At 42.4% G+C, this 17,763-nt stretch overlaps 1 protein-coding gene across 3 annotated transcripts in view; it reads right to left on the bottom strand.

Moving 5' to 3' along the window:
- LOC110520045 (polypeptide N-acetylgalactosaminyltransferase 13) overlaps positions 1–17,763 on the bottom strand; it is a 56,629-nt gene that overhangs the window by 11,241 nt on the left and 27,625 nt on the right. The window contains exons 7-12 of one of the 3 annotated variants that reach the window (XM_036974307.2): positions 14,275–14,392; positions 13,987–14,167; positions 10,222–10,361; positions 8,994–9,092; positions 7,946–8,080; positions 5,771–5,985 (exon numbers count right to left, since the gene is read on the bottom strand). In XM_036974307.2, the coding sequence (XP_036830202.1) occupies positions 5,800–5,985; positions 7,946–8,080; positions 8,994–9,092; positions 10,222–10,361; positions 13,987–14,167; positions 14,275–14,392 (859 nt within the window). In that variant the 3' untranslated portion in view covers positions 5,771–5,799. Of the gene's footprint in view, positions 1–5,770; positions 5,986–7,530; positions 7,621–7,945; positions 8,081–8,993; positions 9,093–10,221; positions 10,362–13,986; positions 14,168–14,274; positions 14,393–17,763 lie in introns of those variants that run through there. The other 2 variants (XM_090229634.1, XM_036974308.2) reach the window with 2 other exon arrangements.

Below are 17,763 nucleotides of genomic sequence, written 5' to 3'. Positions count from 1 at the left end.
AAAAAGTTTGAAATATCCAATAAATGTCGTTCCACTTCATGATTGTGCCCACTTGTTGTTGATTCTTCACAAAAAAATACAGTTTTATATCTTTATGTTTGAAGCCTGAAATGTGGCAAAAGGTCGCAAAGTTCAAGGGGGGCGAATACTTTCGCAAGGCACTGTACATAAGTATCTGCATCCACAGTAAAACAAGTCCTATATCGACAAAACCTGAAAGACCACTCGGCAAGGAAGAAGCCACTGCTTCATATCCCAACCGTGAAGCACGGGGGGGGGGGGGGGGACGACGACGACACAACATCATGTTGTGGGGGTACTTTGCTGCAGGAGGGACTGGTGTACTTCACAAAATAGATGGCATCATGAGGAAAGAAAATTATGTGGATATTTTGAAGCAACATCTCAAGACAACAGTCAGGAAGTTAAAGCTTGGTCGTAAATGGGTCTTCCAAGTGGACAATGACTCCAAGCATACTTACAAAGTTGTGGCAAAATGGTTTAAGGACAACGAAGTCAAGGTATTGGAGTGGCCATCACAAAGCCCTGACCTCAATCCTATAGAAAATGTGTGGGCAGAACTGAAAAAGCAGGTGCGAGCAAGGAGGCCTACAAACCTGACTCAGTTACACCAGCTCTGTCAGGAGGAATGGTCCAAAATTCATCCAACTTATTGTGGGAAGCTTGTGGAAGGCTACCCGAAACGTTTGACCCAAATTAAACAATTTAAAGGCAATGCTACCCAAATACTAATTGAGTGCATGTAAAATTCTGACCCACTGGGAATGTGATCAAAGAAATAAATCATTCTCTCTACTATTATTCTGACATTTCACATTCTTAAAAGAAAGTGGTGATCCTAACTGACCTAAGACAGAGATTTTTACTAGGATTAAATGTGGTTTTTTTTACTGAGTTTAAATGTATTTGGCTAAGGTGTATGTAAACTTCCGACTTCAACAGTACATATATACACATACAGTACCAGTCAAAAGTTTGAACACACCTATTTATTCAAGGGTTTTTCTTTATTTTTACTATTTTCAAACGTTGTAGAATAATAGTGAATCCATCAAAACTATGAAATAGCACACATGGAATCATGTAGTAACCAAAAAAAGTTTTAAAAAATATTTATATTTTATATTTGAGATTCTTCAAAGTAGCCACCCTTTGCCTTGACGACAGCTTTGCACATTCTTGGCATTCTCTCAACCAGCTTCATGTGGTAGTCACCTGGAATGCATTTTAATTAACATGTGTGTGATATTAAAAGTGAATTTGTGGAATTTCTTTCCTTCTTAATGCGTTTGAGCCAATCAGTTGTGTCGTGACAAGTTAATTAAGGGTGGTGAACAGAGGATAGTATTTTACTAAAATGCGGCTAAGTCTAAGAACAGCACAAACAAGCAAAGAGAAACAACAGTTCATCATTACTTTAAGACATGAAGGTCAGTCAATCTGGACAATTTCAAGAACTTTGAAAGATTCTTCAAGTGCAGTCGCAAAACCATCAAGAGCTATGATGAAACTGGCTTTCATGAGGACCACCACAGGAAAGGAAGACCCAGAGTTACCTTTGCTGAATAGGATAAGTTCATTAGAGTTGCACTAACTGCACCTCAGATTGCAGCCCAAATAAATGATTCATGTAACAGACACATCTCAACATCAACTGTTCAGAGGAGACTGCGTGAATCAGGCCTTCATGGTCGAATTGCTGCAAATAAACCACTACTAAAGGACACCAATAAGAAGAAGAGACTTGCTTGGGCCAATAAACACAAGCAATGGATATTAGACTGGTAGAAATCTGTGCTTTTTGAGATTTTTGGTTCCAACCGCCATGTCTTTGTGAGACGCAGAGTAGGTGAACGTATGACCTCCGCATGTACGGTTACCACCGTGAAGCATGGAGCAGGAGGTGTGGGGGTGCTTTGCTGGTGACAGTGTCAGGGATTTAATTACAATTCAAGGCACACTTAACCAGCATATCTACCATAGCATTCTGCAGCAATACTCCATCCCATCTGGTTTGGGCTTAGTGGGACAATCATTTGTTTTTCAACAGGACAATGACCCAAAACACACCTCCAGGCTGTGTAAGGGCTACTTGACCAAGGAGAGTGATGAGATGACTTGGTCTCCACAATCACCCGACCTCAACCCAATTGAGATGGTTTGGGATGAGATGGACTGCAGAGTGAAGGAAAATCAGCCAAAGGGTGCTCAGCATATGTGGGAACTCTTTCAAGACTATTGCAAAAACATTCCTCATGAAACTGGTTGAGAGTATGCCAAGAGTGTGCAAAGCTGTAATCAAGGCAAAGGGTGGCAACCTTGAAGAATGTAAAATACAAAATAGTTTTGGATTTGTTTAACACTTTTTTGGTTACTACATGATTCCATATGTGTTATTTTATAGTTTTGACGTCTTTATTATTATTCTTCAATGTAGAAAATAGTAAAAAATAAAGAAAACCCTTGAATGAGTAGGTGTGTCCAAACGTTTGACTGGTACTGTATATATATATATATATATATATATATTTTTTTTTTATGCCCCTACACACCTCTCCCCTGGTAGAAAACATAAAAATGCACATACATACATAGTTTATTTCCTAATCACACTGGACTCCAAGTGTATCGGCATATCAATCACTCCAATCTTAATTCCAACCCTCAGATGTCCACAGACTAACCAATCTTTCCCAGTACAGTACACTAACACTTTACTAATTCCTTTTGCAATACATCCTTCTATTTTACTGTGATGTCTTACGAGGGGTTTTGAACTGATTTTGAACTGGTTTCAAAAGTATATTTCAACTGTCTATCACACATTTCTGCAATCCAGATTACTTTCATTTACAACGTGCTAAAAGCTGATCTTCAATTACTTTATCATCAGTCAAATCATTGTAGTATGTCACATTCTGCTATTTATCTGTTATATGTTTTGATTTTGTTGTTCCTGATAGGATGGTTTCTTCATTGGGGCGGGAGTAGTGAACGCAGGAAAAATGACAATTTCCCATGCCTTTACCGCTGTCTAGTATTAAGACGGCTTGACACCGTGACAGTGTCAGATCAGCTGGTTTACTAGTTTTATTCCACTGCTGTTTCATTGCAACCAGGGTTATTTTTTAGCTCGGAGCACTATGTAATCTCCCTTTAGTAGCGTGTTAAGAAATCCGGCGGTAACCTGCTGGTAACCCGCAGGTGCAATGTCTTTGTTGCAATCAGGCAAGGTTTTAGTCATGACTAAGAACCCACTGAATCAAAAAATGTCAAACGGTCCACATACTGTAGCTGAATATATTGACTTTGCAGCAATTATCGTCTTTGACTTTCAGGCAATGATTATTTCCGAAGTTATAGAGGACGTTTCCAGTTCTGTATTCAGCCTTTTATGTTTTGAATGGGTACGACAGACCCAGATGGTTTGTTTTTGGGTCGTGAGGTAAAAACTTCAATAAACTCTACCTGCATTCAGAGCACCATCACACACACACTCTCCACTATCTTTCTCTTTGTTCTCTCTGTGTTTTGTAAAAAAAATGACTTCACCGGAGAGGAGATGGACCGGGCGTTACAGTAAAAACCACTCAGGCAGGTTTTGGTGCACTTAACAGTCAAAGGTTTACAAAAATATATATGAATAATACAATGTTCTGCTTTTTTTTTTTCATGAATAAAACATATTCATGTATTGATGTTCTCAAAAACCATACCTGTTCAAATACTATTACATTATCAAACCCGAATTGTAATATCTGCCATTATAGTCCTGTACCTGACAGTAAGGTCTGAACCTTCACTACACTAAAGCTTATTTATTAATCATAAGGACATGGCCAGGGCAATGATAGAGGTGCTATTTCTGCCATCACTGCAAGATCCCACCATTCCGCAGTGCAGAGAAGAGAGAATGAAGAAAATAGAACAGAGGAAAACCAATCCATATTTAATGAAAATATTAGAAATGTGGGGGATGATTCCTCTGCTCATAATTATTTAATTGCTCCTCAGTGGCAATAAAAAAAAGTCCCATTTACAGCTGAGGCAGTCCCAGCGAGTGGCTCATGAGCTCTGTGCCGTGTGTGTGCACAGCTGAGACCTGCTAATTAAATGAAGATGGTTTCTAGGAGTCGGCCCAGGGCGAAGAACATTTATCCGCTGTGTCCTTCACAAGGAAGAGTCGACGACCGGACTCGCTGACAGATGCAGGATCTCTTTTAAAATGTGCGTTTGTGCTGACACTAACTACGCTTAAAAACAGAGCCTGGCATGTAAAGAAAATCACCACCGTACCAACAGATTTAATGGACATTTGTTTCGTGGCATTTTGCCATTTGAGGGAGCAGGCGACGATCAGATCAGGAAACGGTGTGTGAATCCCAAATGGCATCTTACTCCCTTTATAGTGCTCTACTTTTGACCAGGGCCTGATAGAGCTTCGGTCAAAAGTAGTGCACTATAAAGGGAATAGGGTGGCATTTGAGGTGGTGATCGCAATATTGTTTGTTCAGGGAGTGTCTTGCAGTGTTACTCTCAAGGACGGCGAACACCGTCAGGAGCAGAACAGGGAATAAGGCCGTCTGACAGCAGGCTGCTCTGCCACCGTCCCTTTTACAAAGAGCAATAACCCTGAACGCAACTCACCCAATTGAAATCAGCGGTAGTCTGAAAAGGAAAGCACACTGCCATGAATACGGTCTTTACCAGGCAGACACAGACTGTTTAACAGGCAAATAAACTCCTAATGAATTACAGAGGTACTGGAAAGAGGTAACCAAGGCTAAAGTTATGGGAATGACAAACAGAAAGAAAGCGCATATATTAAACAGAAGACTGTAGTTACTTGCAGCGAGCGTCCAGGCTAGATTTAGAATATTGATAGGTCAAATGGAAATGAGGAGTGGTGATTGAAATGCAGTCCTCAGACAATGAGCGCATGCTGCAAGCTGAACACAGCTGTTATGGCGTGTGTTCAAAAGGCAGCCCCCACGTTCCCGAGGCCAGCGCCATGAAAGAAGGATCACTTCAAAAGAACTTGTCAACAAAGGCGAGCCCATTTCAATCTGCCCATCAAATAGCTCGGTAATCAGCTAAAAATTGTACCAAAAAAAAAACGACCATGTCTCCTCGGCTCTCATTTAATGAGCACCACCGTATGAGGGGCCGCAGCCAGTGATTTTTGTTGTTGTTGTATCAAAATAAAATATGAACGTACTGTAGGAAAATACATGTCAAATGAGATCTAATTTGGTGCAGAAGAAGGCTGGATAAAGGTCTTTGCAGATAGCGCCATGTATACACCACCTTATGTGTCTCTGTGCTCCTGTCATTAAGCATTCATGTCAAAAGGTCAGTGGTAAATGCTACTAAATGCCCTTGAAACTGCTTTGCATGGCACACTTTGACTAACGAACAGAAACGTTCCCCAATCCCAACCGGCTCAAGCTCCAAGAACAACATGTCAAGGCTGAGGCAAAGGAAATGGAAAAACAAACCTTCTGTGAGGTCAAAAGCTGCTTACTAAAGCAAAGTGACAGCCTATTGCCCCAGATAGTCGCACGACTCCAGCTCTACAGACTAGACACTACACACCAGACTAGACAACTACACACTAGCCAACTACACCAGTAATGGCTGGTGAGCAGAGATATAGCAGGACGGGCTAATTTTATTGGCACACTAGACCACTACGCACTAGACTACTACACACTAAGACCTCCACTAGGTCTGGTAGTACAATACTGACCTGCGGTGACCCATGCAGGAAGACAGCCCCTACAGAAAGTAATCGGTGGGGCTGTAGTACAGCTTCCTAAACACCTCCAGCCGGGTGAAGTTCCTCAGGACCCAGGCTTGCAAGGGGCTACTATTACAGTACTCCACCGTGGGGCCCCAAGTGCCGTCCTCCAGCCTGCTGATGGTCAGACACGACTGGGTGATGATGTGGAGGAACGTGTGCTTCTGTGGATAGGCATCCGGATGGAGGATGGACATGTCATGGACAGACAAGAGGAGATGGGAGTAAGTGAGAATCGCTAGGACAGAGCCAGTACTCAGGCCAGGAAGGACCAACAAGATCATCGACAGTACTGTATACTTCCATTTCCAAAATAACTATTCCACACGACCTATCTAACGGAGGACAAAGGTTACAGTTGGACCATGTTGGAGTGTCGCTCAGAACGGAACCAACATTGCGTACAACCAGACAATCTTCAACCAGATTCCCTAGTTTGATAGACATTTTCGAGACTTGTGGTGCGGTGGGACTGATATTCCACAGTCCTAAAAGATGAGCAGGGAGGGATTGAGAATAGAGGTGAGTAGAGAGATGGCTCTGACCAGTGCTTGAATTGGTCCGGTACACACTAAGTACCGGCACGTCAAATGTTCTACTGCTTTGAGTACAAGCTTTAAAATATCGCAGCGTTTCTGCACCTTAATATAAACGAGTACCCAAAGTGAGTACCGACACCTCTTTCAGTCCACAGGCTCTGATCACCTGGAATATGGAGAATGTAAAAGTCAGGTATTTCTCTCTGCTCGAAAATGATGACCAGATGAAATGGTTAATGGTACGGGCTGGGATCAGCAGTATCGCCTATCACACCGTTGCTAAACAATAATCAGGCCATTGAGAGAGGCATTGAAACCCCACCGCCCTATATGTCAGGGACATTTCTCAAAGCATGAATTATTCATGATTCATATTATATATATATATAACTAAAGTAAAAAAGCGAAAATAGCTGGATCTAGGGTTGGACAGGAATAGATGGGGGCTTTTCAAAGTCGACAGTGACATGAGAGATCTTAATCACTGACAGGTGACACCGTACTCAAGCAGGCAGAACATAGGAATGTGTCCGTCCCAGTGGAAGAAATATATTGATAATAATTGTTAATATTAAGGTTACCGCTGTGTCCTACGGTTTCCCTTTAGGAATTCAAAATGCCCTATTGTTGGTGCAGGGATAGTACGCTGTGCCTGTTTCAAAGTCTGCTGCGCATCAAAAATAGCACTAGAATTAGCATAGATGATTTGCATTCTAGATATATTATGGAGATATATAGGACTGTATTATTCAGCCCTGGACCATTGAAATGAAAACCAATCTGTTGGAATATCATGAGCCATTCAGTAGTGTCTAACATTACTGTCATATTGTTGCAAAATTCCAGTAACTTTTCCCAAAATTCCCAAGAATTCCAGGAATCTTCCACCCAGGATTTCTGGAAAGCCACGGAATGTTGGGAAAGTTAATGGAATTTTGCAACTATGCCCGAGTCAACGAAGTGCAGTGTGGGACGTAACTGGAGAGTGGAGTCTGATCAGTCCCATGGTCTGGCTAACAGGTCACATTCCCCAGAGCATTAACATGAACACTCCTACTGACTACTGACACAACGTCACACAGGACTTCATGGACTAACGAGGGATAAACACTGGCCTTACAACCACTAAGCACAAGGTACTACTACCTACCAAACACATTACTTATACACACTTGTCTACATCAACTAGATGACAACATTCACGAGAACCAACCAGGTCAGCAAGCTTACCTCGAAATCATATTCCCACTTGCCAACATACTACATGAGAGGAGAACATTTTTAATAAATGGGGAATATTATGGACTGCAATGTGCACAGGGCAACAGAATGAAGGCGATTGTCCAGGAGTTGAACAGAAGCCCAACTCCTGACATGTAGCACCATCTGGTGGCTCAAAACAATCATAACATATTTTTTTTTTATGTATTAGTACAGGTGTGTCATTATACATATTACATCTCTTCCAATGTAATAATAGTGAATAAATGACTCCGGACAATCAGGCAAAAGCATCATAATCCTAGTTTTACAACCCTCCCGTCACGACTCACGCAGTATTATACAGGGGGAGTCTTGGTCTTACCTCTGCGTCATACGCAAACATCTGATTCCCCTTCATTTGATGACACTTCAGCATCACCACAGGGCCATGGGGGCGAGACACGTCCAGACACAGGTCATCTGTCCGGATCTCCTTATCAGCCGTGTACGAGAACACCTGGCAGAGAAAACGAGACGGTCATACACCTAGTAGTATCTCTCCGAAGCACTGTTCGCACAGGATTAGTAATTACTATAGAACGTCGGTTATGTAATTATTACCCCAGCACGTCATGTGGTGATTTATTTTTTTCCTCGCTCACAATTGACCGTTATGACGGAAGCCTGGAGGCTCTTCTCGGCGTGGAGATTTTTCAAATGTCTAGGTATAGCCTAATATTGGCCTGAAGGCCTTCAGCTTGGAGAACATCTCAATAATAATGCATATCAAGAAGAACCATGAACTGTAACCTATGCAGACATTTGATTTACCTGACGGATCGTCCGCTTCGTCTTTTAAAAGAGAGGTATCGCACTAGGAAAGTTGATATGTGGCAAAACAGATCATTCGCCTGTAGGCTACGAGCATAGCACTTTGTGTTAAACATCAATTTGTTCCCCATGTTCTTAACCAAACTGGGACGCGGCACCTGTTAAAACTCTGTAATATCCCTCAAAACACAGGGATGACGATTTGCACGGGATAAGTATTATCAGAGAACCTGGGAGTTTGCCCGAAAACAGTAGGCTTTTAGGGCTGGGATAATAACCTTCCTGCCAATAAGAAATTACTGACATGGTCGATTTGGAAGGGACAAATTCTGGTAACTTCCCACAATTCTGAGATTTTTCCGGCTAATTCCCTCCGGATTCAGTGAATCTTCCAATTGGGATGTCTGGAAAACCTAGGAATTTAGGTCCATAGCTCTCTCCTCTGGGAAAGGTCCATGGGTCCATAGCTCTCTCCTCTGGGAAAGGTCCATGGGTCCATAGCTCTCTCCTCTGGGAAAGGTCCATGGGTCCATAGCTCTCTCCTCTGGGAAAGGTCTATGGGTCCATAGCTCTCGCTCTTCTTTCTGCAGTCTCCTTACCTGATTCCCACCCATGCCATGGCAGTTGAAGAAGCCAACCTTCTCGTTCTCCTTTCTGCCCATGTTGTCCACACACTGGTTTGTTTCAACATTTCTGATCTAGGGGTAGAAAGGAGTATAAAAACATTGGACTCATAATTACCATCCTTCCATCCACCCTGGCATATCTACAGCTAACAAAAGCCACCGTTTATAACGGAAGAAGAAATGGCGTATCCTCTCGTCAAACACTGGCACTTCATTTCCAGGTGTCAAAATGAAAAGCACCTGTGTCTTTTCTCTGTGGCCCAGATGTCATAATCTAATTAAATATTTACTGTTCAATAAAACAAGCAATCTAAACTCATTGCCTATATTTCACCAGTGATGTAAGTCATAATTAAGGACCTTGCTTAGCATCGCAAATGGCTACATAAATCAGATCAGTGGTGATCTAAGTATTCCCACAAATCCACACCCCAAATTATTATTTAATGAGCCATCTAATATCTAAGTAATATACTCCTAGAGCCTAGGCTATACGCTAGGTGTTGTATAACCTGCTTACTATGCAGGAATGGTATTGTTCCTAATTAAATGATATAAAAGCTAATGACTGGGGATGTTAAAAGTGGGATGTGTGCTATGGAGTAAGTCAATCAAGGAGCAGACGGCGGGAGGGTAGGAGAGGGGAAGGGAAGACTCAGGCTGCTGCTGCTGCTGCTGTTCCGTGGCCATAGACAGCTTTTACTGCAGTACATTGGATGCAGGCTGTAAAATCCTCAAGCCTCAGCAGAATTCAACTTGGGGATTACAACCTCAGCTCTCCAAACTCCCAACTGGTCACATTATTTGACATGCTCTCTATCAATCGTGGCCTTTCTTTTTATTGGCATACTGTATGTTATCAAGACCATTCCCCTCTTTGCCTGGTGCTAACCTGTTAGCTAGAATGTTGTTCGCCAACTCTATCCTGTGCTTGCTTTTGAAACCACAACTAAACAAACGCATGAGGTTATTTATCGTCCAGTTTCAATGTTTGGAACATCCAGGTCTTCTGACTCACTTTAAAGAGAAGTAGGACTACAGTCTTACGATAGCAAATGGATGACTTGCACTGCAAATTACACCCTATTCCGTATGGGCCCATGTTAAAAGTAGTACACCGTGTAGGGAATAGGGTGCCATTAGGGATTTCTCCAGGGTCATGAGAGGTGTATTGGGCTGCAGTATCTGAAAGACTTCATACTTCACCAAGTGAGTAGTATCTCCGGGGGATCTGAGAGTCGGGGTAGATGTTCTCCAGGTACCAGGAGAATGGTTTGCACTGCAGAGCTTCACGCAGGGCCTTGCGAGAGGACACGTCTCCATAGTCCACCCGGGCCACACCTGCAACACAAACCAAGACCACGGAGCCATGTGTATCGAGCATGTCAGACTGGTAGTGCTGATCTAGGACCAGTTTAGACTTTTAGATTATAATGAATGGACAGAGGGGACCTGATCTGTGCTAACATCGGTTTTATTTTCAGCATAACCATTGTTGAGAGAAGAGCCCGCATTCAATTAAAAAAAATCCTAAATGTTATTTTGGGTTAAAAAAAAAACACTCCAGGCCACACTTGAACATCTAAAAATACACTGAACAAAAATATAAACGCAACATGTAAAGTGTAAAGTCCCATGTTTCATGAGGTGAAATAAAAGATCCCAGAAATGTTCCATACGCACAAAAAGCTTATTTCTCTCAAATTTTGTGCACAAATTTGTTTACATTAGTGAGCATTTCTCATTTGCCAAAATAATCCATCCACTTGACAGGTGTGGCATTTGAAGAAGACGATTAAACAGCATGATCATTACACAGGTGCACCTTGTGCTGGGGTCAATAAGAGGCCACTGTACAGTTTTTTGTCACACAACACAATGCCACAGATGTCTCAAGTTTTGCAATTGGCATGCTGACTGCAGGAGTGTCCACCAGAGCTGTTGCCAGAGAATTTAATGTTAATTTCTCTACCATAAGCCGCCTCCAATGTCGTTTTACAGAATTTGGCAGTATGTCCAACCGGCCTCACAACCGCAAACCATGTGTAACCACGCCAGCCCAGGATCTCCACATCCGGCTTCTTCACCTGCGGGATCATCTGAGACCAGCCACCCGGACAGCTGATGAAACTGAGAAGTAATAAAGCCCTTTCATGGGGAAAACCTCAGTCTGATTGGCCGGGCCTGGCTCCCCAGTGGGTGGGCCTAATTTATTTATTTCAATTGACTGATTTCCTTATACGAACTGTAACTCAGTAAAATTGCATTTTGCATGTATATTTCTTGTTCAGAATAGATAGAAATTATATAGAAATTATAATGGACCTATATATTTATTTTCAAATAACTGTCCTTTTTCTGTCCCACAAGCAAAAAAAAAAAAGTTTGCCCACTCCTGATAAAGGGAATAGAGTGGGATATGCACTAACAGTGGAGCTGCCCTGACCTGATCATCCCCTGTTATATCCTGGAAGAGCAGACACTCAATGCCGACCGGATACTGCGAGTATGCTTTTTCAGGAATCACTTAGGGTACTGAGCCCCCATTGACTCCTCAGAAGACAGACTAAAGAGCATTCTGGAAACCTGGAAAGGGTGCCTTTCATGCAAAATGTAACTAGATATTGGCAAGGTACTGCATAAATCTAATCTCATAACTTGGCTCCAACATTACTTGGATACTCAGCTGCCAATCTCTTGCCAATCGTATTGCATCGCTAGGCTGTGGGGACAACATTGTCTGAGCTTCCCATGAGATCATAAACAGCAACCGTCTCCCTTGAATACGTGAACGCAATTTCCCGGAAATCTCCAGTCGAACATCTTGAAGGATACTTAGTATAGCACTATTCCAATGAATAAAAGATCAAAGTGGGGAGACATGCAGTTGAACATAACACAATGCCCTGCCTTGTTTGGCACGTCAAGAGCAGCGTAGGAACTCACTGGAAGACGAATGAATGCAAAGAACAGTAGAGCGAAGACATATTGTACTTGAGACTCAATGAGACCAGGAGGAGAAGCAACGTGAGCCAGAGTAGGAAGGTCAAATATAGCTAGATACAGTACTGGAAGCTACAATCTACCCCGCAATATGAAAGCTGATCTACCCCCCCTAAAAATAAAAAAATATGTATGAAATACAAACAAATATATAAAATGAATATACATATAATTTTTTTTAACAAGATACGGTACGGGTTGCTTCCCTTTCCAACCATTTTGCTACATATCCTCTAGTTACAAAGCTCAAGGCATTCAGTACAGTACAAAGGAGAAATGACCCTGGCCTGAAAAACATACAGTAATGAGGAATTGGCTGTGAAAAAAAATATATATATATATACTCCTCTAAGACAAGCGAAAGGTGTTATGGTGCCTGACATGCATAGTATTGGTATAGGAGGCTACGCTAACCAATATAGGTCAATACTATGTATTCTATGCATGTAAGCAGAATAATAACAGTCACGAGGTGAATGCAAAACGACAGGAGATACCTATTTTCAGAACCCACCTACATGCCACTGATATCGGGGAATTTGTGCCATTCTGAAAAAATTGTTAGGTGGCGCGCGCATTGATGTGGCCGGAAGGCGGATGTTGTTATGATTCTGAAGGGTCAAATAGCTCGCAACAGTGATACGAAGCTGCCACATGGGGAATTGTAGTGGGCTCGTTCCAGCTCGTTGTATATTGTTATTGATACCTTGTCTTGTTTTGACTGATGTCATGTTTATGCTAATATAGCTCAAATTCTCTAGCTAGCTAACCAACAACTGTGACAATGCATATGAGACAACAATCGCTCACTGTGCACCTGTATTTATGTTTTCAATAAACATTTAGAGACAAAATATAGCCCAGCTATAACATTTGGTTCCTTGGACGTTGTGGGAACGTACTGTACGTTTTAGTTTCCCATTGGGTCTGGGAACTAAGACATGCGTTTCCTGACGAGCAAAACTGAACGTTTTTGAATTGTTCTGAGAACAGAAGTGAACATTTCATCTGCTCTGGGAATTATGAATTTTTAGATTGCAGGGAGGATCACATTTTTTTTTTTTTACTATGGTTCCCTGAAAGTTTTCCTGTGAGGTTTAATTAACATTATAAGACGGGATATTAAAGGTTATTTGAAGATATTTAAATAACGTTCTGAGAACATGTTTCAATGAGATTTATAATAACACCGCTAGCTTAGGTTAACTGTGAACTCCAAGCACAGATAGGACACATGGAAATTCATTGGCTTAGGCATTAATAATCATCCAAACCCATTTCTTTTTTATTGTGACATGCCGTCATTGAACTGGGCATCCTGCACAATTCCCAGAACGTTGTGGGAAGGTTATATGCAAAACAACCATAGGACAACCACGCTCTCGCCAAGCTCTAAGATACATATGGTTCTCAGAACGTTATGTGCTAGCTGGGAGTTTACATGTCAACAATCTTAGCCAACCCAGTCTGTTTTGCCCCTTCGTTGCTGACGCATCGGTTTCGTTGCTAAAAAAACAACCAGTCTATACCCAACATGACGGCGAGAGGCTGATTTCACACTTATCAGTACATGCTCGGAGCGCAGCGATTTACCAGACCATATGCATTGCCGCTCCATCAGAACTGGGTTTCACTACTATTTGAAATATATTACATCGCTTTAGTTTGCTTTAGTCTGCCTGGAGTGCCAGGTGGGCGGGGTTTTACATTTTCCAATAATTCTATTGGTTCCATTGTGCCAGGAAACTCCCCACTGAGCACACACTGGTTGAATCAACATTGTTTCCAACATGGAATAGACGTTGAATTGACGTCTGTGCCCAGTGGGTCCATCAATCCCAGTTGAAGTATTTTAAATGATCTGGGTTCAAATGGGTATTTGAACCCAGGTTTGCATTCCCACTCCATATGCATTCCCACCCGCTGAGAGACAACAGGTTCAAACGGAAGCGTGGTAGCGTACCTGGTGATATGATGTAGAAGAAGTCTTTGAAGCCGTCCATCCACACCTCGGCCAATCGCCTGTTGTTCTTGTTGATGACTTGGCCAGTGCCCCCGGGGAAGCTGTATGGGGTGGCCTTCCGGAACACATGACCCACGTGGGAACATGTTATAATCTCCAGCGAGCCGCCACACTGCCAGATCTGCACATACAAGTGGTCACACACACACACACACGTGGTCACACAGACACACCCACACACACCCACACAATCATTGTCATAATAACCCTCTATTCTTAACCACTCACCCTGAAAGACATCTCCAAGTTCTCTCCGCCCCAAATGTCCATCCCTGGATCGTACGTGCCAATTTCTTCAAAATATGTCCGGTCAATAGAGAATAACCCTCCAGCCATAGTAGGGGTTCTACAAGAGAAAAACAATGAGAGTGGATAAAGAAACACATTTGACAAGAGACACCTATCTTACAAAGTGAGAAACGGATCCGCTTACAAATAATCAATAACATACAGTAATATTGCTGAACAATATTGCTCGATGGACAGGATGCCCAGCTGGTCACGGGGGCACCTCAGCCACTCTCAAGGTACTAAACGATATCATAACCGCCATCGATAAAAAGACAGTACTGTGCAGCCGTCTTCATCGACCTGGCCAAGGCTTTCGACTCTGTCAATCACCGTATTCTTATCGGCAGACTCAACAGCCTTGGTTTCTCAAATGACTGCCTCGCCTGGTTCACCAACTACTTCTCAGATAGAGTTCAGTGTGTCAAATTTGAGGGCCCATGGTCCGGACCTCTGGCAGTCTCTATGGGGGTACCACAGGGTTCAATTCTCGGGCAAACTCTTTTCTCTGTATATATCAACAATGTCGCTCTTGCTGTGGGTGATTCCTTGATCCACCTCTACGCAGACGGCACCATTCTGTATACATCTGGCCCTTCTTTGGACACTGTGTTAACAAACCTCCAAACGAGCTTCAATGCCATACAACACTCCTTCCGTGGCCTCCAACTGCTTTTAAACGCTAGTAAAATGAAATGCATGCTTTTCAACAGATCGCTGCCCGCTGCCAGCACTAGCAAAATTACTTTGGATGGTTCTGACTTAGAATATGTGGACAACTACAAATACCTAGGTGTCTGCTAGACTGTAAACTCTCCTTTCAGACTCACATTAAGCATCTCTAATCCAAAATGAAATCTAGAATCGGCTTCCTATTTCGCAACAAAGCATCCTTCACTCACGCTGCCAAACATACCCTCGTAAAACTGACCATCCTACCAATCCTCGACTTTGGCGATGTCATTTACAAAATAGCCTCCCACACTCTACTCAGCAAACTGGATGCAGTCTATCACAGTACCATCTGTTTTGTCACCAAAGCCCCATACACCACTGCGACCTGTATGCTCTCGTCGGCTGGCCCTCGCTACATATTCGTCGCCAGACCCACTGGCTCCAGGTCATCTATAAGTCTTTGCTAGCTAAAACTTTGCCTTATCTCAGCTCACTGGTCACCATAACACCACCCACCCGTAGCACGCGCTCCAGCAGGTATATCTCACCAAAGATAACACCTCGTTTGGCCGGCCTTTCCTTCCAGTTCTCTGCTGCCAATGACTGGAACGAATTGCAAACATCGCTGAAGTTGGAGGCTTATACAGTGCCTTGCGAAAGTATTCGGCCCCCTTGAACTTTGCGACCTTTTGCCACATTTCAGGCTTCAAACATAAAGATATAAACTGTATTTTTTTGTGAAGAATCAACAACAAGTGGGACACAATCATGAAGTGGAACGACATTTATTGGATATTTCAAACTTTTTTAACAAATCAAAAACTGAAAAATTGGGTGTGCAAAATTATTCAGCCCCCTTAAGTTAATACTTTGTAGCGCCACCTTTTGCTGCGATTACAGCTGTAAGTCACTTGGGGTATGTCTCTATCAGTTTTGCACATCGAGAGACTGACATTTTTTCCCATTCCTCCTTGTAAAACAGCTCGAGCTCAGTGAGGTTGGATGGAGAGCATTTGTGAACAGCAGTTTTCAGTTCTTTCCATAGATTCTCGATTGGATTCAGGTCTGGACTTTGACTTGGCCATTCGAACACCTGGATATGTTTATTTTTGAACCATTCCATTGTAGATTTTGCTTTATGTTTTGGATCATTGTCTTGTTGGAAGACAAATCTCTGTCCCAGTCTCAGGTCTTTTGCAGACTCCATCAGGTTTTCTTCCAGAATGGTCCTGTATTTGGCTCCATCCATCTTCCCATCAATTTTAACCATCTTCCCTGTCCCTGCTGAAGAAAAGCAGGCCCAAACCATGATGCTGCCACCACCATGTTTGACAGTGGGGATGGTGTGTTCAGCTGTGTCGCTTTTACGCCAAACATAACGTTTTGCATTGTTGCCAAAAAGTTCAATTTTGGTTTCATCTGACCAGAGCACCTTCTTCCACATGTTTGGTGTGTCTTCCAGGTGGCTTGTGGCAAACTTTAAACAACACTTTTTATGGATAGCTTTAAGAAATGGCTTTCTTCTTGCCACTCTTCCATAAAGGCCAGATTTGTGCAATATACGACTGATTGTTGTCCTATGGACAGAGTCTCCCACCTCAGCTGTAGATCTCTGCAGTTCATCCAGAGTGATCATGGGCCTCTTGGCTGCATCTCTGATCAGTCTTCTCCTTGTATGAGCTGAAAGTTTAGAGGGACGGCCAGGTCTTGGTAGATTTGCAGTGGTCTGATACTCCTTCCATTTCAATATTATCGCTTGCACAGTGCTCCTTGGGATGTTTAAAGCTTGGGAAATATTTTTGTATCTAAATCCGGCTTTAAACTTCTTCACAACAGTATCTCGGACCTGCCTGGTGTGTTCCTTGTTCTTCATGATGCTCTCTGCGCTTTTAACGGACCTCTGAGACTATCACAGTGCAGGTGCATTTATACGGAGACTTGATTACACACAGGTGGATTGTATTTATCATCATTAGTCATTTAGGTCAACATTGGATCATTCAGAGATCCTCACTGAACTTCTGGAGAGAGTTTGCTGCACTGAAAGTAAAGGGGCTGAATAATTTTGCACACCCAATTTTTCAGTTTTTGATTTGTTAAAAAAGTTTGAATATCCAATAAATGTCGTTCCACTTCATGATTGTGTCCCACTTGTTGTTGATTCTTCACAAAAAAATACAGTTTTATATCTTTATGTTTGAAGCCTGAAATGTGGCAAAAGGTCGCAAAGTTCAAGGGGGGCGAATACTTTCGCAAGGCACTGTATCTCCCTCACTAACTTTAAGCATCAGCTATCTGAGCAGCTTACCGATCGCTGCAGCTGTACACAGCCCATCTGTAAATAGCCCATCCAACTACCTCATCCCCATATTGTTTTTATTTACCTTTTCTGCTCTTTTGCACACCAGTATTTCTACTTGCACATCATCATTTGCACATCTATCGCTCCAGTGTTCATTTGCTAAATTGTAATTACTTCTCTACTATGGCCTATTTATTGCCTTACCTCCTTACGCCATTTGCACACACTGTATATAGACTTTTTCTATTGTGTTATTGACTGTATGTGGGTTTATTCCATGTGTTGTTGTTTGTGTCGCACTTCTTTGCTTTATCTTGGTCAGGTCGCAGTTGTAAATGAGAACTTGTTCTCAACTGGCCTACCTGGTTAAATAAAGGCAAAATAAAAAAAATAATTAAAAGAATGTCTGGGGGCTTTGGAAATAAGACAGCAAGACATGATTAATTGCCCAG

The sequence above is a fragment of the Oncorhynchus mykiss genome, chromosome 3 (assembly GCF_057628025.1).
Source record: "Oncorhynchus mykiss isolate SJ-2025 chromosome 3, ASM5762802v1, whole genome shotgun sequence".
Lineage (NCBI taxonomy): Eukaryota > Metazoa > Chordata > Actinopteri > Salmoniformes > Salmonidae > Oncorhynchus > Oncorhynchus mykiss.
The sequence above is the reverse complement of the archived record's forward strand: the minus strand, read 5'-3'. Positions and strand labels throughout refer to the sequence as shown.